At 38.6% G+C, this 26945-nt stretch overlaps 5 protein-coding genes and 1 pseudogene across 6 annotated transcripts; 5 read left to right on the forward strand and 1 right to left on the reverse strand.

Annotated features, from left to right (window-relative positions):
- The first annotated feature begins 236 nt into the window (after positions 1 to 236).
- Positions 237 to 2312, forward strand: LOC126630109 (probable WRKY transcription factor 27; annotated as a pseudogene).
- A 6497-nt stretch (positions 2313 to 8809) lies between these two features.
- LOC126629533 (probable NADH dehydrogenase [ubiquinone] 1 alpha subcomplex subunit 5, mitochondrial) lies at positions 8810 to 11062 on the forward strand. Its single transcript, XM_050299607.1, has 2 exons — positions 8810 to 9217; positions 10687 to 11062. The coding sequence occupies exons 1-2, from the start codon at positions 8905 to 8907 to the stop codon at positions 10884 to 10886; spliced, it is 513 nt and encodes a 170-aa protein (XP_050155564.1). The 5' UTR covers positions 8810 to 8904; the 3' UTR covers positions 10887 to 11062.
- An 88-nt stretch (positions 11063 to 11150) lies between these two features.
- LOC126629532 (pentatricopeptide repeat-containing protein At5g52850, chloroplastic) lies at positions 11151 to 14137 on the reverse strand. The gene has a single exon (XM_050299606.1). The coding sequence runs from the start codon at positions 13931 to 13933 to the stop codon at positions 11225 to 11227; it is 2709 nt and encodes a 902-aa protein (XP_050155563.1). The 5' UTR covers positions 13934 to 14137; the 3' UTR covers positions 11151 to 11224.
- A 2448-nt stretch (positions 14138 to 16585) lies between these two features.
- On the forward strand, positions 16586 to 19657 carry LOC126628255 (protein SGT1 homolog). 2 transcript variants are annotated; one of them, XM_050297875.1, is made up of 10 exons: positions 16586 to 16846; positions 17004 to 17073; positions 17441 to 17565; positions 17690 to 17822; positions 18062 to 18158; positions 18306 to 18371; positions 18639 to 18774; positions 18863 to 18939; positions 19019 to 19123; positions 19279 to 19657. In XM_050297875.1, exons 1-10 carry the CDS (start codon positions 16687 to 16689, stop codon positions 19384 to 19386), a joined length of 1077 nt encoding a protein of 358 aa, XP_050153832.1. In that variant the 5' UTR covers positions 16586 to 16686; the 3' UTR covers positions 19387 to 19657. The 2 variants fall into 2 exon arrangements, with proteins under 2 accessions (XP_050153832.1, XP_050153831.1); XM_050297874.1 differs by having other exon boundaries at positions 16587 to 16846; positions 18854 to 18939.
- A 598-nt stretch (positions 19658 to 20255) lies between these two features.
- Positions 20256 to 22496, forward strand: LOC126628257 (uncharacterized). The gene is made up of 3 exons (XM_050297876.1): positions 20256 to 20778; positions 21085 to 21203; positions 21883 to 22496. The coding sequence occupies exons 1-3, from the start codon at positions 20440 to 20442 to the stop codon at positions 21932 to 21934; spliced, it is 510 nt and encodes a 169-aa protein (XP_050153833.1). The 5' UTR covers positions 20256 to 20439; the 3' UTR covers positions 21935 to 22496.
- A 1853-nt stretch (positions 22497 to 24349) lies between these two features.
- On the forward strand, positions 24350 to 25998 carry LOC126628254 (UDP-glycosyltransferase 88A1-like). The gene has a single exon (XM_050297873.1). The coding sequence runs from the start codon at positions 24437 to 24439 to the stop codon at positions 25862 to 25864; it is 1428 nt and encodes a 475-aa protein (XP_050153830.1). The 5' UTR covers positions 24350 to 24436; the 3' UTR covers positions 25865 to 25998.
- Positions 25999 to 26945: the final 947 nt, after the last annotated feature.

Raw genomic sequence — 26945 nt, forward strand, 5'->3', positions numbered from 1 at the left:
CCAATCAGATTTCGACTGGGACATATGTACCAACTACCAACTACCAACTACCAACTGTCCGTGCCTTTGTCACAGTGTCCGGTCCCGTTTGACATTTTCCAAAAGTCAATCAAAAGCCGCGGTTCAAATCCATCAAAACCACTCTCTATTTTTCAATTTTTTTGGGTTAATTAATTAGTACTAAATTCCCGTATAAATAATTAAACAATTTACCAAGTCAGTGCGGCATCATCTCCTCTCACTAGCTACAATCTATGTCCATTTCTGTGTCTGTCTTCCTTCCTCCATCATTTCCTCTCACTAGCTACAATCTATGTCCATTTCTGTGTCTGTCTCCCTTCCTCCAAGTCAGCGCCGTCCTTTCCACCTCTCTTTCCTTCTAGCTGCAACAAAAAAACCCCACAAACACCGCAGCCGCCGCCACCCTTCTGAAAATGGCAGACGATTGGGATCTTTACGCTGTGGTAAGGGGTTGCAAATCAACCACCCAAACCACCCGAAACATCACCATAACCGCCGCCTGTATCACACCCACAAACCCCATCCACACACCCCTGGATGAGTTCAAAAACGATCCTTTGTGGGATTTGTTGAATTCCGACGAGTTAACCGATCCGTTGTTCTCTTTTACCAATCTAGACGACCCAAAAGAAGCCAATGGTTTCCAAGAGCTGCAGCAGTCCTTTTTTCGCAACCCCACCACCACCACCAACAACGACCACAATCCCACCACTAACAACACCACCTTTGGACCTAATAATATTATTCCAAATTCCCCCACTATTTCTTACTTTGGAGGATCTAGTGGTAGTGGCCAACATCACCTCCAACATCAACAACAACAACAGCACCATCATGCACAACTCCAACAACAGCTGCAGCACCAGCAACATCTTTCGATGCCTACTCATTTCACCCGGGGAATTCCAGCTCCTAGTTTTCGAGGAATCTATGGCCAACAACAACAACAACAAAAAATTATGCAACCCGGGGATCAAAATCTTCAACCCCGCCAGCTCCAAACTCAGCAGGGATTTAGGAGGCCCAAGTTCATCAATCCCGCTTATCCTCATCCTCGGCTACCAACTCGCCCACAAAGAAGAATGTATATATACTCAAAATTTGCTGTTCATTAATTGAACGATAATTAAGACACAGAAATAATAAATAATGTGCAAAAGAAAAAAAAAAATATGTACCGAAAACGCTTTTAATTAGTCTTTGTTCTTGTTTTTGCTTTTTTCACATGGTGTGGATGTGGATTAAACGAATTGACTCACAGGAAAACCCAGCAAAAGAAAAATGTTCATGAAGTGAAAGCGGAGGATCTCATCAGCGCTGATTTATGGGCGTGGCGGAAGTACGGCCAAAAACCTATCAAGGGTTCTCCACACCCAAGGTACGTAATTAGGTTAATTTTCCACTTTCAATTTCTCTTTCCTTTTCTTTGCGATTTTCTCTCTGAATCATGGTTCTTTGCAGGAACTACTACAGATGCAGCAGCTCAAAAGGGTGCCCGGCGAGAAGGCAAGTGGAGCAGAGCACGACAGAACCCAACATCTTCATAGTTACATACACCGGGGACCACACTCACGCTCGCCCGACTCATCGAAACTCCCTTGCCGGGAGCTCCAGGAACAAGCTGTCAGCTGCATCTACGAGTCAAAAGAAGCCAATCAACAACGACTCCGGTTCGACAGCTGTTCCCAACCCCTCGTCTCCCACCACCGGACTACCCATGACAGTCCAAGCTGAGGCTGTGCCTGTAGCCAATAAGGTCAATTCTGACAATTCACTTGACAAAGAAACTGAGGAATCTGATGAGGAGGAGGAGACGGATCATGAGAATGAGAACGAGAACGAGGTCGAGGACGATGACGTTATGATCCCGGACATGGACATGTCGGATGAGATATTCTTGGGGCTGAAGGAACTGGGTGGTACTAGTTCTAATGGCAGTGGGAGTGGAAGTTTCTCTGGTTTCTGCTTCCGGTGATAATTTTTCGGATAATGGGGCATTGACTTTGGAGTCTTCTTGGGCTGCTGCTAATTGCTCCTCCGCTGCCGGAGCAACCGTTGGCAGTGGTTCCTAGTAGCCAACAAGTAGGGAAGATGCATAAGTTTTTTATTTAACCTCATGTTACCGTGTTAGTTCTATTATGAGAGAGAGAGAGAGAGAGAGGTAGGGTTCTTATATTATTAGATTGTATAGAAGAGACATAGAAAATAATCTTTTCCTTCTTCCCCATAGATTTCTGCTGTATTTATCTCTTCTTTTAAATTGAATATGAATGGTCTCTTGTTTTAGCTAATAGTTCTGGTGTTTAACACTTAATGAGAAAAATATCTTACATATAACGATCAACGAATTTACCAACCTTGAATTCATCATATTACAAAAAACTAATTCACGTAGAGAAATATGATAGTAATATGGTTATCAGATATAATGCTTATAATTGATTTATCGATTTTAAAAGCTTAGATATGCACTTCTTTTTAATAATAAAAACTATTTATAACTGACTAACCAACTTCTACCATATTCACGCAAGTTAATCAGAGTAGAAGGATATGATTGTGCAAATCTGGATAGGGTAATTCACATCAACAATTCACATCAATAACTGTCATAAGTTCAACTGTAAATTCACATCAATAATTGATATCAAACTCACTATCTATGAGAGTTGAACTTAAAACATTTTACTTAAAAAATAAAAAAATAAAAAAAAATTGATTATTAAATCATTTGAAAGTTATTTTTGTAATTGTATGCAATCCACATTTGTTTTTGGCATCTTTGTTTTTTTCTCTCCTTTTTAAGTTTATGGTATTTATGACAATATCCAATTAATAAAAAAAAGCATTCCATAAACTGAGTTTCAATACTTTCTCAAGAAGATGTGTAAAATTCGAGTAGATTATGTATCAATGCTGTTTTTAGACCACATTAAAACTTCGATACATAGATGCATAGCAGCCACATATATTAATGAAGTGGTCAATAATGTCTAATTTATAAGGTAATAATTTTATTTGAGAAATTGTTCATGCTTTTAGAAGTTTTTTATATCCTTATATAAATCATGGGATATTAAATATTTGTCATCCCCATGGTTTTAATTTGTCATACCGTGAACCGCTCCGGTTCAGTCTCCTTTGTCACAGGACAAACACTAGATCCTCTATTTGTCTGTTCATACAATGAGGACAAAATTCGGATTAATTAAATAATCTCTTTGGGTAATAAGGATTAGAGTTGGTCAAATATATTTACTTGGGAATTTGTCATCAACTTTAATTTAGATAGTATTATTGATTATTTTATGTGAAAGGAAACATTTAAATATTCAGATTTGAAATCATGCGTTTCAAATTCAAAATCCTCATCTTCCTTAAATTATTGTAATAATTACGAATTTTCACGTTGTCTTTAAGAATAATAATTTTAAAATATATATATTAATATCCAGTTGCAGAAAATATCAGGAATTTTAATGGTAAAGCAAGTTGTTGGCGGGTTATTATATTCCAGAAATATGAGGAAGACCATGTCTAAAACAAGACGTATAAACTAACAAAAATAAGATAAAGAGTCCTTATTTGTTAATGTTGTTTATCTCTTATTAAATAGAAGATCTAGTTTATAGTTTTATATTAAAAGAACACAAAAAATTCTCAGTTACTTCGTACTTACAAAATTAATAATGCAAGTGATTAGGTCATCTTCACAGCGTTTCAAGGTTAAACTTTTACTTTGATTGTAGATAAATATAAAATATCGTTTGTATTAAAATAAAACTAATAATTCAGTCATACTTTTCATAGTGCTGTAAAATATTTTAATTTTTGAACCTACTCGCTCTATTAGACTATTGCTCGTAATTTCAATTTTATTATCTCATAAACATTGTTCTAAAAATCGGCTGGAAGCTAGGCGGGCTAGGCAGGTCTGAGCGGATTTTTTATATATATTTTTATTAATTGTGTGCTTTTTCTTTTTTTGGTTTCATGGTGGTATACTTATGGAAATTGTGTACCTAATTTGCAAATGATGGATTTACTACAAGTTCATCCAATAGTGAAATGAATTGGAGTACTTTTGAGGGGATACATACAAATAAAAGAAATAAACTATATACAACAAGGTTAAATAATTTAATCCATGTCTAATCCAATACAAGAATCATGATTCTTGAACAAGAAGAATTTAGTCTATCATCCAAATCCCCCTCATTATGATTATATGCTTACTATTTTTAAAATATTGAACTTTTTGGATGTATATAATTTGTGTATTCTTCTACTTCTATTTTTGCATTTTATCATTCTTTTATTATCCATACAAGTATAGTTTTTTTTTAAAGGTGTAAATAGACACTTATTTACAAAATATATAATAAATTTACATAAATTCGCATAGGGCCACCTATGTGACAACCTGTCCCAAATTTTTATGTTTTTACAAATTTTAAAAGTGTGATTTTACGAAAATGCCCTTAGAGACGAGGGTTTTGACTTTCGTTGACAACGTATAGCGAGGTGTATGAATTAATCCATTAGCGTTTTCTTGAAGTACTTTTGGTTTGGTCACTATTTATATATTTTTATATATTTTCAAATGTATTTATTTTATATATATCATTTTAGTGATTTGAAAAGAGTGGGGGAAAAGGAAAGAAAGAAGAAACAGAGAAAAGGGATTGGGCAGAACTGCCCAATTGGGAAAAGATAGAGGAAGAGAACATGAGGGACGGGAGAGAGAGTCCAGCGAATCGAGAAGAGAGAGAAGGAGATGATGGCCAATTAGAAAGAAGGAAAGGAGAGGAAAGGAGAGAGGAAGAAGAAGAAGAAACGGGTTGACCCGCACCCGCGCGACCCGTGGAGATTCCGTCATTTTTCTGGCATTTTTCTGGAAAATCAAAGTAAACCACCACCTATAAACAACTTCCTAGCCTTCCCTCTTCCATTTCCATTTAAAATTAGAAGGAATTTGGTGGTAATTTATTCAAAAACCGAAGGTGGGTGTCGTGGGGAACATTGCTCGAAATCCACCACTTGTGAAAGGTTTTCCTTCAATTACCACTACCATTAGACTTCCTTAGAACCCAAGAACAAAGCCCAGGCAGTGGTAGAGGCGTCAAAGCAAGTTTGGAGGTCGAATCAAATCACACCCAATTCTAGGGTTTCATACAGTTTTAGCAAAATTGGAGCCTTTATAGGACAAATTTGACTTGTCCACAGGTATAAAGTTTACTCTACTCTTTGAGACCTTCAATTATGTAATTTTTGAGAATTTTTAAAAATAGTTGAATTTTTCCGGCGAGTTGGGGTGGCCGACCGCCACCCGCGGCGGCACATGGCCAGTGGGCCGATGATTTATTTTTAAGTACCATTAGATGCCCTGGGTTCATATTTGATATCTGTATGTCATAATTTGATTGTTTGGACTTAGTTTCATTTCGATTCATGAATAGGTCAAAATATGAATTGACGATCCGACCGTTAGATTATCACCAAACTTTAATATATTATAGTACGTAATATTTGAGGATCATAGGAACTTACGGATCAGGAATCTGAAGAATGGATCTACCCGAATTGGATTTGTAAGTTTATAAAATAAATGTTAACCGCCACTTGGTTTTGGGCAATTGGCGGATATCTGACTGTTGAATCGTAATGAAATTTTAGTATGTTATTTTAGAAATACAATGTGTATCTTTGGAAGTTACGGATCGAAAATCTGAGTTGCGAATCTCCTGGATTGAGTTATGTAGGGTTGTGGACCCCACCGTCTATCTTTGATCGACGGTTGACTTGTGGTCAATGGGTCTCAAACTATTTTATAATGTCCTTGAGGATGTGCTTTATGTGAATTATGTATTATATTGATAAGAGTTCTGAGATGTGATTCGATAATTGGTCACATGCACCGATCATTCGTGACGCCTCGATGTTTGTACTAGGAAGTTGTAGCGCGAACTCCAGGTGAGTGGATCTTTCCTTGCTTATCATATTTTTTATGATTGATAATTCTATAAATACTTTTAAATAAAAATGAGAAATCTATGCCATGATATATATACATTTATATGTTATAAAATACTATGAGATGGTTGAGTTTAGATTTCATCGTGATATATCCATTGTGTATTACCATAAATGATTAGTGTGAACTACGAATGGCTTGATCCCTGCTTAGGGTACGTAGGCAGTCTAACGAGACATTAGATGCAGCCATATAAGAAATTAGATTAAATAATCGAGACCATAGCCTTGTTTACGGAATTGAGCAATAGGTGTGGGCTTTTGGTTTTAGGTATATATGTACACACTTGATGTTTTTCCCAAAAAATGCTATTATATGATTTATGCTTTAAAAATGCCATGCCTATTGAATAATACATAAACGATGAGTTGAATTTGTTGCATATATATATATATATATATATATATATATATATATATATATATATATATATATTGTGGTGCTGTGAACGCTCTGAAGTGTAAAGGTGAATGCAGGACACACAGGTAAGTTCAGGTAAGTTTAGGTAAACTCAAGTAAGTATACAATATTAGATGATTAATGAGATATGAATATGTCGTAAAGGTCACTAGAGGTGACTCCGACTTATATGCTAGCCATGATTAATGAGATATGTGATGAGATATGAATATGTTGTATAGGTCACTAGAGGTGACTCGGACTTATATGCTAGCCATGATTAATGAGATATGAATATGTCGGTCACTAGAGTTTACTCCGGCTTATGTGCTAGCAATAATTGATGAACTATGAATATGTAGTATAGGTCACTAGAGGTGACTTTGACTTACATGCTAACCATGATTGATGTGATATGTGATGAAATATGAATATGTCGTATAGGTCACTAGAGGTGACTCCAACTTACATGCTAGCCATGATAGATGAGATATGTGATGAGATATGAATATGTCGTATAGGTCACTAGAGGTGACTCCGACTTACATGCTAGCCATGATAGATGAGATATATGATGAGATATGAATATGTCGTATAGGTCACTAGAGGTGACTCCACTTACATGCTAGCCATGATAGATGAGATATGTGATGAGATATGAATATGTCGTATAGGTCACCAGAGGTGACTCCGACTTACTAGCATATGTGGTGAATATGTGATGAGCTAGCAGACGTGATGAATATACGATAAATTAACATATGATTATAAATATGTGAAGCATGACTTGAATTGATATATGTATATAAAAATGTATAGTTTTATATTCTAAGTCTGGAAATTATATAGGTATTGGAGCGAGGGGTTATACAAATTTATATGAGTTCTATTAAAATTTTATTTACTAGGCCACTCACCTTTGTCTTGTTTTCACCCTCCATGTCTTCTTAGATGAGCTTTCTTATCGTCGAGGAATATTGGTGATTCTTAATATTGGAGATTATTCGAGGGTACGATTCTTAATTCACTCTTCTGTACTTACTTATGCTTTAACGTCACGTGTGAAGTGGGTTTATTCCCACTCACTAGTGCACTCTGGTATTTAGGCACTCTTAGGTTTAAATTTATTCACAATATTTCCACATCATCACACTTTATGGCTTCATCACCTTCCAGGTGTCGGCCAGCATAGCTCGATTCAGAGTCCTAGTAGACATCCCGGGTCAGAGTGTGTCAACCTAGGTGCCTCCTAGCCGCCTAGGCTCTAGGCCCCTGCCCACCGCTCGACTAGCCTCTAGCGATTTTTAGAACCTTGCTCATAAATAATTGTTTTGTGTTAAAATGTTATCTATGAATTAGGAGTAGGATCAAAAAAGAAAAAGGAAGAGAAAGAAGTAGATCTAATTTGCCCATAGTTCTTATTTGTATTTTCTTGTTTTTATATCCTTTGCATAAGGAGGACTAGCTAGTAGCTTCTGTCACGACAGTCATCATTTTAGAAGTCGAAAAAATTCACAGAGGCATTTTAATCTTTCCAGAACCACCACCATGTGGCCATACCAAAAAATCACTTTAACTTTGTTTTGTTTAACCATACAATCACTCATGTTTTTAGCGCATAATGTTGAAATGCAAACTAAAACTTTCTTTTACGTTTGCTTTTCTTTTCGGACGGTAAAAATATGTATGATCAAACATAATAAAGATAACATGTAACAAATTTCAAATAAAATTTAGTAGAAAAAAGGTAAATATGAATAAAAATAGACACGCAACCTTAAATTGCAAAAACAACTTAATTATAAATATGTCAAACTACAGAGATTTTTCAGTGTGTGCGGAGCACGGGACCCGTTTATAACCGCGGTTAATACCCATAACCACCCATTTAAATTTCACGGGTAAACGATTATACCCATAACTGTTTAATTATCTAAACGGTTACCCATAACCGTAACCGTGAAGTTTAAATTGGCGGGTAACCGCGGTTATCCATAACCGTGGGTATTTTGCCCATCCCTAATTGCGATTCCACGATAAACCGAAAAATGTGGAAGGTCGCGGGTTCAATGCTCCGAACTGGTGAGTTTGCTTGACTGTAGCCACGGATATGATGAAATTCCTCATAGCCTCTCCGGGCCTGGAATGAATGGATAACCGAGACTTACCACCAATTGTCCCATTTTTTAGAAAGGAAATGACATTTTTGATGTGGATTAGAGAAAGCTTCTTGGGTCCGTTATCAGGTTTACGTTTCGTGTTTGGGCTTTTGGCTCAAATAATATTGCAGGCCTTGATTGCTTTTACATGACTGGGCCTGTGAAGACGTGGCAACAGAAAATTACTTGAAAGCAGAATTCTGAAAGCGAGGGAGAGAAGAGAGGAAGAACCGATCCGACTCACTCAGAGCTTTCAACTCGCACAGAGAGAGAGAGAGAGTGTTCGAAAACATGTTCCTACGAGCGATCGGACGGCCGTTGTTGGCCAGGGTGAAGCAGACGACGGGGATCGTAGGGCTGGACGTGGTCCCCAATGCGAGGGAGGTCCTAATCGAGCTCTACTCCAAAACCCTAAAGGAGATCCAGGCCGTCCCCGAGGACGAAGGCTACCGCAAGGCCGTCGAGAGCTTCACGCACCACCGCCTCAACGTCTGCCGCGAAGAGGAGGACTGGGAGGCGATCGAGAAGAAGCTCGGCTGCGGCCAGGTCGAGGAGCTCATCGAGGAGGCGCGCGACGAGCTCACCCTCATCGGCAAGATGATCGGTCCGTACAATTTATTGCTTTTATTATTTGATAAACCAGTTTTTTTATTTTTTATTTAGCTTTATACTTTTGAAAATAAATGAAATTGAAAATGTTTATTTGTGTTTTACGATTGACATTTCGGTCATATAACATTGGAATTGAGCTCAAAGACCTCAAAATAATCAGTGCCTGCTCAGAAATGCTGTTTATGATTTCGAATTTCTGTGCCTTGAATTTGGTTGATGAGAAATCGAAAACGAAAATTGAATTGGAATTGGAAATTTTGGTGATTAGGTTTGGCCTCCGTAGTTTCGTGATGGTAACTTCAGTTGTCCATTTCTATCATGGAATTGGAAATTAGGTAAGAAAAGCAAGTAAAGATTATACATTGTTAGCGATTGTATTTATGTTTACTAAGTCATGAAACGAAAGGCGGGTACTTGATTTTATCAGTTCCGAAGAAGATTTAATATCCGGAGAATGCCGTGTTGTTAATGCATATCATATGAGGTGGTCAAAGCAGAGTAAGTTGGGAGAGAGTGGTATTTACATTCAGCCGAAGAAACTGCATTTTCACTTAGCTGACTATGCACAAGTTTTGCAGTTATGGACACAATTGAACGTGAACTCAAGTAGAACACATAATAAGAAAATGCCTTTTTCTTCACTTTGATGCATTTCAAACTCTCGGTCAATACCAAAGTGGGAATCTTTGTTTGTGTGAACAATGATCACTAGCCATCGTTATCTCATGCGTGAATTAATTTGGTGTCTCTAGTTCTTTTGTCTCAGTGTTTTATTGTTCTAGCCTGTGTAGTTTTGTGATGGTAACTTCAGTTGTCCATTTCTATCATGGAAATTAGATGGGAGAAGTGAGTAATGATTGTAAATTGTTAGCGATTGTATTTATGTTTACCAAGTCATGAAACGAAAGGCGGGTACTTGATTTTATCAGTTCCGAAGAAGATATAATATCCGGAGAATGCTGTGTTGTTAATGCATATCATATGAGGTGGTCAAAGCGGAGTAAGTTGGGTGAGAGTGGTATTTACATTCAGCCGAAGAAACTGCATTTTCACTTAGCTGACTGTGCACAAGTTTTGCGGTTGTGGACACAATAGAATGTGAGCTCAAGTAGAACACGTAATAAGAAAATGCCGTTTTCTTCACTTGATGCATTTCAAACACTCGGTCAATATCCAAAGTAGGAATTTTTGTTTGTGTGAACAATGATTTTCAGTAGCCATTATTATCTCATGTGTGAATTAATTTGGCGTCTTTGGTTCTTTTGTCTCAGTGTTTTATTGTTCTGACGTTGGAACCGGTAGCTTTATTGTCTTTATACGAAGTAGTTGTGTAAACGAAACAGATACAGTAGATTATTTCCTCGAAATTTTTATCTTATCACAAGCTTTTGTTTCGATTGATATACAATATTCTGTGGATTGTTTGTAACAGTTTGCATTCTGTATTGAGTTGCATTGCAGAATGGGATCCATGGGGTGTTCCTGATGATTACGAATGTGAGGTGATCGAGAATGATGCTCCAGTTCCAAAGCATGTTCCTCTGCACAGACCTGGTCCTCTTCCTGAGGAGTTTTACAAAACGCTGGACGGCCTTACTACAAACCAACCAAAATTGGATGACGCTAAAGTCGCCTCTATTGGGTCGGAAGCAAAGGAGTAAACTATCCGTTGGCATATGCATCTAGGGATATTATGGATTCCAGATTTGAATTGAAGCCTTCTTTTTCTTGTATTCTTCTGTTGGTGACAGTTTTCCTGTTTGCTGGGCTGTATAAATTCTAATCATGGGAGGAACGCTTTAATTTTTCAATAATCTACACTCGAGTGTTGGTACCATTACGATCTTGTTTTCCTAAATTCGGCCCCTGATTTCCGTTGAGATGCTCGATATCTGGTTTTCGATTTTGGTCTCACAATTGCATGGTTATGAACTAACGTAAACTCTTTGTTGTGGCTTTCTGAATTCTTATCGTTTTACATGGAAAAGCAACCCGAAAGCTACATCGTCAACAGGCTAACATTTTCGTCCATGCAATCCTTATGCTGCAAATTACCTGCACCCTTACACGAGCACTCACTCTTGTTGAAGATATGCAACCGGTTCCCGTCCCTCACAATGATCTCGCGATCAACAAATTGAGTTACAAGCGTTATAAAGCTATGGCATTCGCCGCATATGCGCACATTCTTAGACACGCGTATGGAGGCGTTACGCGGTGTTTTGAGAAGACCGAATGCAACAGCTAACTTCTCAATGTGATACGATGAATCTTCGTAGTCTTGATATGAGTATCCTCTCTTCTTCAACTCCGTAATAAGTGACTTTACCTTCTCATGGATTTCATTTATCTGTGGATGTGATCGATCTCCTGCATCGAAGAGATGAACCCTGTTCCTTATTTCCATCCAGCACTGCCCGACATTCTTCTTCAATCCCCTCTCCCTCATTGCTTGTCGTGTACTTTTGGCTAAATCCGGCTGACCAGAATCATCATACAAACTTGCAAGCAGCACGTAAAAAGCTGGATCAGACGGGTCAAGTTCCATCCCTCGCCTCGCTGTATATTCCCCGAGGGAAATGTTTTTATGTAACTTGCAGGCAGCCAATAGTGTCTTGTAAATTAAGGCATCTGGCTTAAAGGGCATGGTCATGATCGCTTCCATGGCATCCTCTAGTCGCCCGGCTCTGCCAAGGAGATCAACTAAACAGGAATAGTGATCCAGTTGTGGAGCTATATCATACTTTTCTCTCATCGACTGAAAATGCTCAAGACCTAGTTCAACCAAACCGCCATGGCTGCAAGCGAAAAGCACCAACAGGAATGTAATGGAATCAGGTTTAAAACCTGCCAACCTCATATTGTCAAAGGAAGAGAGAGCGGATGAAATATATCCACTCGATGCCAATCCAGAAATCAAGCAGTTCCATGACACTATATCCGGCTCAGAGATCTCACTGAAAGCTCTGTGTGCATCATCTCTGCACCCACATTTCCCATATAAGTCTACTAAGGCATTCAAAACTGATATCCCACTGCCTAAACCGGCTTTGATAGAATAGCAATGAAGTTGCTTCCCAGTTTCCATTGATGCCAAGCCAGCTGATGCAGATAAGAAGCTTGCAAGGCTAAACCGATCCATCATAACGTCATCAGTCTGCATACGGGTGATGAGATCCAGTGCAATTTCATAATTACCTAGCTGATTCATTCGTGTGGCTAAACCTGTATACGTGATAGCATCTCGATGGATCATGGAGTTAATCACATGCCACGCATCATCCACCATCCCCAGCGCAGCATAAGCATCCACAAGAGCATTCCCAACAGCTATATCACTGCCCGCTTTGGTTTTAACTATACGTCCATGGATTTTTTGTGTCTGACTAAGAGATTTAACAGTACTGCAGGCACGAAGAATGCTAGAGAAAGTAAAGGAATTTGGCTCGACTCCTACTGTTCGCATCTCCAGAAAATACTGAAAAGAATCTTGTTCAAAACCGTGTTCAGCAAAACCGGCAATCAATGAAGTCCAAGTGATGACACTCGGCGATGTTATCTCCCTAAACGCTCTCAAACCATCTTCTATGAGGTCAGAACATTTCAAGTACATATCAACTAGTGCACCTCCTGCACAAGTATCATCCTCCAATCCAGCCTTGAGCACCTGCAAATGGATCTGCTTTCCTAATTCCAGTGACAAAACCGCTGAGCAAGCTTTCAGCATACTAGAGTATGTAAAATTATTTGGTACAATTCCAGAGAGCTCCATCTTGTGCAATGCAGCAACAGCGTCCGCGACTCTCAAACTTTGAGTGAAGCCAGAAATAACAGAGGTCCACAACAACACATCATATTCAGGTGTTTGATTCAACACCTTGATAGCATCTTCCATCTTCTGGCATTTCGAGTACATATTGACCATGGCCGTCTTCAAGACCAGATTCAGCCTCATTCCGAATCTTATCAAATGGGCATGTAGTAATTTCCCATAGTTCAAACCAAGAGAGCAGGATGCAGCGAAAAGTTTTACGAAAGTGAACTCATTTGGATGAACCCTAGCAGCATATATCATATCTATGTAGTAGCCTAGAGCCTGTCTCCATTTCTGAGCTTGGACCAATGAAGAGATGATTGCAGTCCAAGAAACAGTATCACCACTCTCCATATCCCTAAATATCTTACAAGCCTCTTCGGTTAAACCACACTTGGCATACAAATCAATCATACTGCTGCCAAGAAATTGATTTGGCTCGAATCCAAGCTTGATCACAAATGTATGGATTCGAGTCCCATAATCCAACTCTCCCAACAACGAGCACGATTTTAAGACACTTGAGAGTGTAAACTCATTGGGGCACTGACCGGAAACAATCATCGAATCAAAGAATTCAAGCGAGTCATGATAGTGTCCGTTCCTGACATACGCGGACAGCATCCCTGTCCATGACACAACATCTCTGCGAGGCATTTCATCGAACAAGTGGCGTGCAGACTCAACTCCAGAGCATTTTGCATAGAGAGACAGCAGGTTGTTGGTTAAGTAGAGGTCATCGTCAAGACCCAGTTTGGTAATTGGGCTGTGCACACAGATGCCCTCCGGCAGGGACTGTGAGTTGCATGCTGAAAGAACCCGGAGGCAAGTTTCTTTGAAACAGTTAACTTCATTTGTGTTGACAACGAACCTGGTGATTTTTGCTATAGACATCAAATTCACAACCTTTTTGTATGGTTGAATTTGAGAGATTAAAAGATTAAACACCACGTGATATTTTGACTGTCATACTCTAAAAAACTAAGAGTGCTTTCAAGGAAGATGTTAACATGCTACATTGTAATAGTAAAAAAGACAGCAACAATGCTTTTTAATCGAAAACTAAGTCTGATATGGCATGACATTTGGCAACCCTCACCTGCAAAAGTTTGAAAGAGATCATCTCCGGACCTCTTCCACCAAGACCACTAGATCAAGTGATTTGGACCTTCTAAATTTCATCCAACGGCAAAAAATTATTATAGCTTTTAAAAGGTCAAAATAAGTGGACCATTTGATAAAATTTGGAAGGCCTGAATCGTTTGATCGGACGACCTTGGTAGAAGAGATCTAGAGAGGATTTCTTTCCACAAAAGTTAACTGCAGCATCAACTTTTTTTTTAAATTAATTATTAAATACATTTATTAATTTGTTACTGTTTTTTGTTTTAAAGTATTTATTATAACGGTGTGATATATACATACCATTTTTTACTCCTCACACACTCTTTATTAATTTTTCATTTAATATTCTTCAATTCATTTAACCGATGACTGGAAATTAAGAAGGTATGTAAGAAGTAAAAATGTGTGTGTGGATAACACACATCTTTATTATAATAGTTCAATGCAATAAATTACAATAAAATAACAATTTAATTTGAAATATCGAGTTGAGAGTCAAATTTAAAAAAAATATTAAAGTGCTACATAGACAGTTAAATTTAAATTTTATGTTTAAAATTTGTCGATGTTAGACATGTCACATTAGTTATATATAGTCATGGACAAATGGAAGCTTCCTTTCTCAATAGTTGGGTTTCTGGCATGTGAATATGGAAGCTCGCACGAAAACTTATATCTAAAAAAAATTATATTCCTTTTTGCATTGCGTTACATATAACATCACATTGATAATTTTTATGTGCTGGGAATAAATAAAAGTGCATACAAACATGGAAGAAGCTAAGAAAAGTTTGCGAACTTGCCTTCCTTCCTTGGTTGTTCTTGGAAACTTACTTTCCTACAAAAAGCAAGAAATATAAAAATGGGGTGTACTATCCACACATCTTTTTTTACTTCTCACACACCCTTGTTAATTTTTGTCCGCTGATATTCTTCAATTCATCCGATCCGACGGCCGAAAACCAAGAAGGTGTGGGAGAAGTAAAAAAATGTGTGTGGATATCACACCCCTATAAAAATACCTACGAATATCATCCAATCATAGTTTAGCTAAGCATGTCAAGACTAAAAGTGATGATTTAGAATTAAAATAGGTCCATAGCATGATTCCCTCAATCATTTATGATTAGTGTATGATTAGTAATAAATTTTTATGTGAATCAGTAAAATACGCCGACAATTATAAGTTTTGTATAAGGAACATTTTAGTTGTGAGTTTCATTTAGTGCTATTTTCTAATTACAAAGTCATTAATGTAACGAGGTTGTTTTGATATGTCCATCTCATTAGGAATACTTTGTGAGGTCGGATAAGATTAAAATATAGAGAATTTCATACTAATTTGAATATAGATTTTTTAGCATACTTAAATTTAGCAAAATTAACAAAAACAAAATGGAGCTAACTCAAGTTTGAATCCCTTCTCAACAAATAGATTTTGTTATCTTCTTTAATTATTATTTTTTATAGGATGAACTGCTAATTTAGTTCATGAATTATTACCTGAGTGAAAATTGGTCTCTAAACTATTTTTATCAGAGAAATCAGTCATTGAATTATAAAAATCTGTCAATTACATCCCTAATATTAGATTCAAAGCTACTACATTCAATTATTTTGTCAATTTAAGTCACGTTACTTGAATATGATACACTTTGGAGGGTATATGTAATTTTCCATAAAGAAATAGTGTATGAAGTTAAATTTAAAGCGTAAATTAGACATTAGATTTGTAACCTATATGAAATGTTAATGACTTATATGCGAGAAAAGAATGATATTACATTTTAAAGTGTATCAAGTGACTTAAGTTGATGAAAAATTAGATAAAATAGTTTTGAATATAATAGTATGATGAAATTAGTAATTTTTAATGAATTTAGATAGTTATTTTACCGAAAAAAATAATTGAGGGACCTAATTTTTACTAACATGATAGTTTAGGGACTAAATCGACACCTTACCCATATATATTTTTGGTAACTACAAGGGGAGCATTTTTTTTTATCACCATAAACTATGTTGTATGCTCATCATACAATTAATCATTTGACACGTGTTCTTTCACTTAACTTTGGTTAAATTTTTTCAAAATCGAAAAGATAACATATGATATGAAAATTAACTTGAGTTAAATGAGATAACACACAGCAGATATTTAAGTGTACAGTGAGCAAACACTATAGTTATGATGATGATACTCACAACTAGCAAGGGACGAAGCCCAAAAGCCCCACCAACACTATTCTCTATCCCCATTAGATTAAACGAATGAGTAATGTTAGCTAAATAAAAAATTTAGGCTATATTTACAAATAACGTGACGATAAAAAATAAGTACATTAATATACGATTAATAATCTAATTATAAACAATAAAAGCATATAATATTAACTTATAAGTATACGATATTTATCAGCTTACTCTCTCATATTTGCCACCTCAAGTCAATCATATTGTCTCTTTACTTTTTTTCTGGACTCTTCCATTTCCCTCAGTCCACACAGACGGTTGCTCCGCCAATGGCTTCCGATCTCGAGAAGAGTGCGAAGGAGGCGTTCATCGACGACCACTTCGAGTTGGCCGTTGACCTCTACACCCAGGCCATCGCTCTCAATCCTCAGAGCGCCGAGCTCTACTCCGACCGCGCGCAGGCCAACATCAAATCCGGCAATCTCACTGGTACTCCTTTTTCCTCTTGCGATTTCGCGCTAACCCTTTCTTTGTTTCTTGTTTGGTTCCCAAGAAAGCCTGAGAAAATTGAAATAAGTTCAAGAAATGGTCAATTGGGTTTTCTGATTCTCTTTTATCTGTTGTGCTTTTTTGTTTGTTTGTTCAGGGGCTGTTGCGGATGCGAACAAGGCAATTGAGTTCGATCCATCACTGTACAAAGCGTATTTGCGCAAAGGGTGAGTTCGAATGCACCAACACTGAAAATGGTCAATAGGGTGTTCAATTTTTTCTAAGCTTGTAACCATCAACCTAAAAATTAATAAAGGTCATGCTGATCGTTGATATTCGTTGTGGATCTTTCGCCCTTTGTGAAAGGGAAAGGCTTTTAATGCTAATTTGAGTGTTTCAAAACTTTTGATTTTGTTTTTGGCCAAAATCTTGGAGGGCTCATGACTGAGGTATCGTGGAGTCCATTTGTGAAACTCGTTGTGTACTGCGTGTGGGTTTTGATTTGGTATCAGTTATGTTCTGCACTTGCTACATGTGATTGCCAATGTCATCGCTAGTTTTACAATTTTTGTTCTTTGCTGTTGTTGGTTACAGAATTGCCTGCATCAAGCTCGAGGAATATCAGACCGCAAAGGCTACCCTGGAAATTGGTGCTCCTCTGGCCCCGCATGAGACACGATTCGCTGAATTGATAAAAGAGTGTGATGAGAAAATTGCAGGTGCGTTGTTTGCTTGTTACAAGTTTGCACCTTTTTAGTGATTCATGGAAATGACGGGCCTTTCACACAATTAGATGTTTAGCTTTCTTTTTTGGTCTGATTTATGCTGTTTCCTTGCGATCAGAGGAAGCTGATGTTCTACCAACGCCTTCATTGGAGAAAAACATTACAGAGAATGTTATACCTGCAGAAGATGTTCAGCCTGTGAGTCAACCTTCCAATCAGGTGACCGTAGCAACTGTCAAACCAAAATACAGGTTAGTCGAGATCAATTTAATTTCTGTTGCAGAAAGTGTTTTAGTCTTGATATTTTTAAGGAGCATCACCAAAACATTCTATTTGCAGTGTTTTTTTTTTTTTTTAACCTTTTTGTACTGTCTATGTTGAAGCTCCGTTCTATCTATGCATGCTTGGGTAATACCCTCTTATTTGCTTTATGTATCCTTATTCCTTAGTCACTGAGATGCATGATTTGGTGGAATTTTTTTTTATGCAGGCATGAATTCTACCAGAAGCCAGAAGAAGGGGTTGTGACAATATTCGCCAAGGGCATACCAGCCAAAGATGTTAATGTTGACTTTGGTGAACAAATAGTATGGTTCTCATTGCTCCAATGCTTCTTTTTATTATTTGTGAATATTGATTTTATGGTTGTCGAGAACCTACATAGTAAAAAAGTTATGTGGATATTTCTTTACAAGTTTTATGGGTGATGAATCAGTTTTATTGGTTGTTTCCAGCTAAGTGTTAGCATTGATGTTGTTGGTGAAGATACATATCATTTTCAGCCTCGCTTATTTGCAAAGGTATTGCACCGATTCTATGTTGGTGAGAATTTTTTTTCTTTGTTTGCAACAAGGATGTATACAGAAAATTAGAGAAATAGATGCATGCCCCTTCCCATTTTCCTATTTTTATTTTTAAAATAATTGGCAGTAACCTATGCTTTGAATTTAATCTGGCCCGAGCAGTTGGTATCCCTTTGAGTGATTGGTTGATTTTATATATGCATGAGAGCATGACAGAAGGCTTACGTTTTCAAATAACTGTGCGGTCTGGTTGTTTGCGAACAGATAATACCTGAAAAGTGCAGATTTGACGTTCTGTCCACCAAAGTTGAAATTCGCTTGGCTAAAGCTGAAGCATTACACTGGACATCTCTTGAATTCAGCAAGGACAGCCCTGTTCCACTAAGGGTCAGTGGCCAAGGTATGTTAATATGTTTGCAACCCTCTGATTCTAAAACTAGATTAGAAATTTGCTGCTAAAAATTGTTAACTGCCTACAGTTGTTGAAGCACCAAGGCCATCCTACCCATCCTCGAAACCAAAAAGGGTCGACTGGGATAAGCTGGAGGCCCAAGTGAAGAAGGAGGTTTGCTCGTAACCCAGTTAGACATTATTCTTTTATGTCTCACTGCACGACTACTTACTCCGATGCCTTGTGATTCCAGGAAAAAGAAGAGAAGCTTGATGGTGATGCAGCTTTGAACAAATTTTTCCAAGACATATACAAGGATGCTGATGAGGACACAAGAAGGGCCATGAGAAAATCTTTTGTAAGACTTTTTCGTATCTAGTATTTTGATAGCCAGTAAAATTCATAATTCCGGTCACCATGAAAGATTCGAGTGGAACCACCACGGATTTGGGAGTAAAACCAGTCTACTTTATATTGACTTGCGTATTGCATCCTTGTGTTTGTACTGTACAGGTGGAGTCGAACGGGACAGTGCTTTCGACAAACTGGAAAGAAGTGGGAAACAAAAAGGTTGAGGGAAGTGCTCCGGACGGCATGGAGATGAAGAAATGGGAGTTCTAGACTGTTGCTGCACTCTAGTACTAGTTGGAACTGAAGGATATGCTTTTTCTTTGGGCTTTTAACCCATTTGGGAGTGTGATTTTGTTGGTTGGACAGACAATAGTTTTGCAATTAGTCTTTGGCACTACTCTGGCAGTTTGGATGATGACTCTCTTAGTCTTTTGCAATTGATGTATTCTCTTTTGTGTTTTGCTTGTTCCTTGTACTCTCGAAACCGATCCCATCTGGACAAATTTTAAGTGTTTAATACCTAATTGCTTTGTTCTTGCCTTGTTGATGCCGAGTTCTGCTTTAACTTCTTGCACTCCTGTCCTGCCAGTCCACGGCACGGGTAACCAGTTATCGATCATATTGTTCATCTAAGACGATATGCGCAATAGAACCGGCTACAGTTTTGACTTAGGTGCTGTGTGAGAGCGGAGAGTAAGCTGTTATGGTTAACTTGATTCTATCAATCTTACTATTCATCTAAGATGATATGGGCAAATAAAATCGGTTACAACTTTAACCTGATGCTGAGTGAGAGTGGAGAGTACATTGTTATAGCTAACTTGGCTAGGTTCGGATGCATCTAATTTTCGAACGTATCTGTACACATTTTCTTTTGATAAAATCAACAAACTTATTGCCATTTAGTATTATGAAGTATGGTTTAATAGTATTTTTCTTCATTTGTAAGTGAGAAATCGTAAATTCGATTCTGAACTATATTATTGCTAGCCCATTGTGAGACTTAACCTATCTTCACACTTCATAGCTTAACGTAAATAATATCGACTGTTAAAAAAAAAAAAAATCAATCATCTTGTTAACATAAAATAACAAGAAATACTTTTTCTTTTCTTTTTTTAAGTAAAAATTAATTAAATTCCTACGCATAAAACGCCGCGTTCCTGCTACCTGCAGGTTCTGTAGGATCACCATCGTCCTGATCGTTTTTCTGCTGCTTTGGTCCGCGAGTGCGACGGGGAGTTCGGAAAATACGATCAATCAGTCCGATCGGATTCCGATTTCAGACTTTGAAATCCTTGGAAGAAGGAATAGCACGGAGAAATGCAATTCTTCGGAGGAACGGAGATAAGCCCGTCGCTGCCGGCGTCGACGGCGTCGGGAAACAACGGTCACATGATGTACGTCTTCAACCGCAACGGCGTCTGCCTGCTTTACCGCGAGTGGAATCGGCCGCTTCACACCCTGAACCAGCAGCAGGATCACAAGCTAATGTTCGGTCTCCTCTTCTCCCTCAAGTCGCTCACCGCCAAGATGGACCCCACCACGCAGGACAAGTCCAACCTCGGCGTCCCTCAGCTGCCCGGCCAAGGCTGCTCCTTCCACAGCTTCCGCACCAACACCTACAAGCTCACTTTCATGGAGTCCCCTTCCGGCATCAAGGTTTGTTTCTTCAATTTTCTCCATTTTTCATTGCCTATCAGATCCAGATATTGAGAAAAAAAAAGGGTTTGAATTTTGATTGGAATGAAAGGATTTGCTGATTCTGTTGGCTATTTGTTTATACTAGATGTCCCCAATTAGCAATTTAGATTCTTGATCTTGAATTTGTGCTTGGCTTGGCAATTTTGATGCGTGTTCGTTGTTTATACCAAATTTTGTATGATTATTCTTAATCCAGTGTTAATGTGATGGAAAAAAACTTAACTTTATAATTGGTGTGCCCTGCTTACTGTTTTGGGTGTGCAGATCATATTGGTTACTCATCCTAGAACTAGTGACTTGAGGGAGTCATTGAAGTACATTTACAACTTGTATGTCGAGTACGTTGTGAAGAACCCGCTCTACACTCCCGGAACTCCAATCAGGTAACTGACTCTGTTCTTGTTATTGTAATGTAGTGAACGATAATCTTCACACCGAGAAGTTTCATGTGATAGGTCACAAATAGTTATTCGTATAATTAATCCCTGTGAGAAGTTTCGGAAATAGCAATCCCTGCTGCATTGACATATATCAAACTCTTTCCTTGTTTTCTTATCACGCTGATGCATCCCGCTGGGTTGGTCAAGTAATGATGAAGAAAATGTGTCCTTGTATGTTGTATTGCATTATAACAAGACTAATCTTTGAAGTAGTTGTTCTTAGTGTTTTCTTATCACGCCGATGCATCCCGTTGGGTTGGTCAAGTAATGATGAAGAAAATGTGTCCTTATATGTTGTATTGCATTATAACAAGACTAATCTTTGAAGTAGTTGTTCTAAGTAGGCATGTCGAAACGTGTCTTGATATATGAAACATGTCTATTCCTTGTGTAGGCATATTGAATTAGTATTTATTTTTGGTGGCTTAGGCATCTTAGATACTTCATATGTACCTGACTCGTTGATGTCTTGATACTATAAACAATCTCTTATTCCGTCACACCACTAGAAAGTCTTGTAGTTTCTTGCGGTTTCTTTTTTAATCGTGTGGTTGTATACTTTGTAAGGTTTTCACACAATCGGAAAAAGGTTTTTGAATTCCAGAGTAAGTTTTCCTTGTAGGTGTGAGCTATTCAACACGACTCTTGACCAGTACGTCAGGAGCATTTCATAGAAGCTCAAGGAAGCATTCAGTTAGCATTCTTTCTGCCGACATTTACTCTTACCCTGGACCGAAGCCGATGGACATTTGGGTTCATTCAGACGTAGGTTATTGAAATGTACCATGTCGTGGATATTTTCTGCAACTTGATTCTAAGAGTTTTACAATGAGATATGAGCGTATATTTTCATCCGTGCGGACTCGATGTGTTCAGTGGCATCATGTAGTGTCCAATTTGATTATGACAAATTGATTTGATGTAATCTTGGAAGCATGATTTGTTAATTGTTAACGGTTATCGAATTGTTTGGCTTTTCTTATCAAATTTTTAGTGTTTCTATACCTCTTGCCGTAGGGTTATTGAAATGTACCATGTCGTGGATATTTTCTGCAACTTGATTCTAAGAGTTTTACAATGAGATATGAGCGTATATTTTCATCCGTGCGGACTCGATGTGTTCAGTGGCATCATGTAGTGTCCAATTTGATTATGACAAATTGATTTGATGTAATCTTGGAAGCATGATTTGTTAATTGTTAACGGTTATCGAATTGTTTGGCTTTTCTTATCAAATTTTTAGTGTTTCTATACGTCAGGAGCATTTCATAGAAGCTCAAGGAAGCATTCAGTTAGCATTCTTTCTGCCGACATTTACTCTTACCCTGGACCGAAGCCGATGGACATTTGGGTTCATTCAGACGTAGGTTATTGAAATGTACCATGTCGTGGATATTTTCTGCAACTTGATTCTAAGAGTTTTACAATGAGATATGAGCGTATATTTTCATCCGTGCGGACTCGATGTGTTCAGTGGCATCATGTAGTGTCCAATTTGATTATGACAAATTGATTTGATGTAATCTTGGAAGCATGATTTGTTAATTGTTAACGGTTATCGAATTGTTTGGCTTTTCTTATCAAATTTTTAGTGTTTCTATACCTCTTGCCGTAGGCTTCAATTAGTCTGTCGGAAGAGAACTCTAGTTTCCTCATTGGTTTTTCGGATATCATGTATGTCGCAATTTCCTTTCCCCATCGCCACCAATTGGCCACTTGGTGGCCAGAAGAGCCAGGCAAGCTGATGCTAACTCGCCATCGTTCCCTAAGTTGCAAAGCATCCACATACTGCCCTACCGAGTCGAGGACACAGCCCCATACATTGCCTCCGTCTGTGTCGGACTGCACGCCATTACCAGCTCCCCACCATCTCTTTCCCTTCCTCACCTCCTTCGCCGACCTTGAAACACACCATTGTCAGCGGGGATAGATCATATAGATGGAAAGATCGAATGAAATGGAAAAGATTGAATTACGAAGTGAATAATTATTCACAGTCGCAACGGGAAGTGTTTAATTGTCATTCCATGTAAAGGTCTTATAGTTTAGTTGATTAAGAACATTCACTATCGTGCCCGAGTTTCCGAGTTCGCATCCTCCCCTCCTCAAAAAATGTCATTGGTGTTTGGCAACGGTTGGATTGGAAAAGGAACCAACAAGATGAATTGGTAGTTCCAAGGGTGGCGATGGATTGGAATAATCCTACAACATTCACTACTTGCGGCAGTTGGTGGGCGCGCTTTAAAAATCAAGGGAACTTTAACGAAAAGCACCCGGTACTATTCACTTTAACGAAAAACCACATTTTTACACTAAAAAGTCAATCCTGGTACTATTCACTTTACCCTTTATTTTGTCCTTATCATTAAAACTCAAAGTTTTCAAGCCCTTTTCATTAGTTTTCCTAAAATCAAAGCACGCATACTTCTAATTCCTCCGAGTCCACCAAGAATACGGATTGGATTTCTCATGGATTATAATTTTGTTTGAATGTTGCATTGAAAACTACTTGATTCTGGAAAGTGGGGCTACATTGAGATACATTCAATTACGGAAACTGATTATTTTTCAGAATTAAATAAATAGTGTTCAACTCTCACTCACCTCCAACCGTGTTCCAAGGGTGGCAATGCCTGCCTGCTCGCGGTTGGTGGATCGAGTTGGACTCGTTCCAAATTTCCGCACGCATGCTCCTTGTTCCTCCCTGAGTCTTTTGTTTTGAAATTTTGCATCGAAAAGGACAATTGAAATGGACAAGAACGAGAGATTTTTCAATATAATTGGAACACGGGATGGTACATCATGTGTCACTATACAAATGGTGGTGTAATATGTGTCATAGAAAATTAATAACTTAAAAAAATTAAACTTCTTACCACTTATACGATAACACGTAATATACCATTCGTGTTCTGATCACAATGAAAAATTTCTCATCAAGAATCTTATTGACCCGCAATTTAAAGATGAAAAAGACATTTCAGGACAGATGATAATTCAGAAATCTTGATTTCCCAATAAGAAAAAAGTGGACGGATAACATTTTTTTATTTCTTATTTTTATCAGCAAAAATGATCGAGTAATTAAGGAAGAACCGAAGAAGTATATAAGAACAAGTGTGATACTGGTACGTGAAGTGAGCACAGCGGCAAAACTCTCACAAACACAGAGAGCTATGGAGGCGGCAGCTATAGTTTTATATCCATCACCACCAATTGGCCACTTGATCGCCATGGTAGAGCTAGGCAAGCTCATACTCACCCACCACCCTTCTCTGTGCATCCACATCCTCATCACCACCCCGCCCTACCGCGCCGACGACACCGCTTCATACATCACCTCCGTCTCCGCCGCTACCCCTTCCCTCATCTTCCACCACCTCCCCACCATCTCCCTTCCTCCCTCCCTCGCCTCCTCCCGCAACCACGAAACCCTAACCTTCGAACTCGTCCCCCTCAACAACCCTTACGTCCACCAAGCCCTCCTCTCCATCTCCCACAGCTTCTCCATCAAAGCTTTTGTCATGGACTTCTTCTGCGCTCTCGGGCTCTCCGTCGCCGCCAAGCTGAACATCCCCAGCTTCTTCTTCTTCACATCCGGCGCTGCCTTCCTCGCCAGCTTCCTCTACCTCCCCACCATTCACAACATCACTGACAAAAGCCTCAAAGACCTAAATACCCTTCTCAACATTCCAGGAGTCCCGCCGATGCCTTCCTCCGATATGGCGAAACCGACTCTTGACCGAAGCGACAAGGCGTACGAACATTTCCTAGCAAGCTCAAGCCAGTTCCCCAAATCAGCTGGGATCATCGTAAACACGTTTGAATCTCTCGAACCTAGAGCTCTCAGAGCAATATCGGACGGCCTGTGCTTGGCCGAGAACGTTCCCACGCGGCCGGTCTACCCCATCGGACCGCTGATTGTTTCCCACGGCGGTGGAGGCCGCGGGGCCGAGTGTTTGAAATGGCTGGACTCACAGCCAAGTGGAAGCGTGGTGTTCCTCTGTTTCGGGAGCTTGGGATTGTTTTCAAAGGAGCAGTTGAAGGAAATAGCGATTGGGTTGGAGAACAGTGGGCACAGATTTTTGTGGGTGGTCCGTAATCCGCCAGCCCAAAATCAAATTAAGGTGGCTATTACAGACCAGTCCGATCCGGAATTGAAATCCTTGCTCCCGGACGGGTTCTTGGATCGGACCAAGGACCGGGGGCTCGTCGTCAAGTCGTGGGCCCCGCAAGTGGCGGTGTTGAATCACGACTCAGTGGGTGGGTTTGTGAGTCATTGCGGGTGGAACTCGGTGTTGGAATCGGTGTGTGCCGGTGTGCCGATTGTGGCTTGGCCGCTCTACGCCGAGCAGAGGTTCAATCGAGTGGTTTTGGTGGAGGAGATTAAGATTGCTTTGCCGATGAAGGAGTCAGAAGATGGGTTTGTGAGAGCGCCGGAGGTGGAGAAGCGAGTTACGGAGTTGATGGAGTCGGAGGAGGGCGAGGTTATGAGGAAGCGTACAAAGGCTATGCAAAACGAAGCCCATGTAGCGTTGGGTGAGACCGGGTCGTCTGGGGTTGCATTGACTAAACTACTTCAATTGTGGGGCAAAACTGGTTAGACTCCAAGCCGCCTGTTTATGACTCTGTAATTGTATTTCCTACCATGATTTTCTTCTTGTCGGATTTTATCAACGGAATCTCCAATTACAAATGATTAATAAGTTCATGTCAATGTTAATTGTATTTCTGACCATTGTTGTCTGTTTTTTTTTTTTTTTTAAATAATAAATTTGGTTTGCAACATGGTAAGAGGAAAAAAAAATGATTTAATCACACATGATTCATGAAATTAACCCCTTCTATCGAGATAGACCTTGAAATAAAAAATAGGTCAACATAGTCTCTGAAAATAGGTGTAGTAAATCAATATGTAACGTCCTTTCCTATTGTGTTAAAAATTCTGTTATGTAGTGATTGACTCATAACTAGTCCCACAAATCTGATTAAATATTGCCATGTAGGTTAAAAATATTTGAACAATAAAAAATCTTAATTTTTGTATAATTAAAAACTTTAAAAAGAAAAAAGAAAAAAAAAAGAGACATCTTCTTCTCCTCCCACCCTCCCAATACCCCATCCCACATCTCTTTTGTTTTCTTAAAAATTTAAACATTCCCCTCCCACCACCAGTGCTTGGGTGGGAGTTCATCTTCCTCTTTACAAAAATAAAATTATAAAGAAAATTGTTTTTTTTATTATTTAAATATTTTTAATCCACATGTCAACATTTAATTAGACTTGTGGGACTCGATTATGTGCCACATCAACACCTAACATAATTGTGATGGAAGAACGACATTGATTTGTGACACTCATTTTTAAGAACCACATTTGTTTGTACCATACTTGACCAATCCTGAAACTACTGAGCACCGGTCAACGTTATACCGTCAATGACCCAGAAGAGTTTCCCTCCAACTAGGAGGCCAATCATAGCGCGACACGTGTTGACATCAGAAGCCAATCATAGCGCGACACGTGTCAATGTCAAAATGAAACTAGAAACTCTCTTCTATAAATAGATATCATTCTCTCACAATATTTCCTAATGTCATTTGTACTAAATCATTCACTAGTACTCATTAAAGGAAAGCTTGAACCTATGTACTTGTGTAAACCCTTCACAATTAATGAGAACTC

Source organism: Malus sylvestris, chromosome 7 (assembly GCF_916048215.2).
Source record: "Malus sylvestris chromosome 7, drMalSylv7.2, whole genome shotgun sequence".
Classification (NCBI taxonomy): Eukaryota; Viridiplantae; Streptophyta; class Magnoliopsida; order Rosales; family Rosaceae; genus Malus; species Malus sylvestris.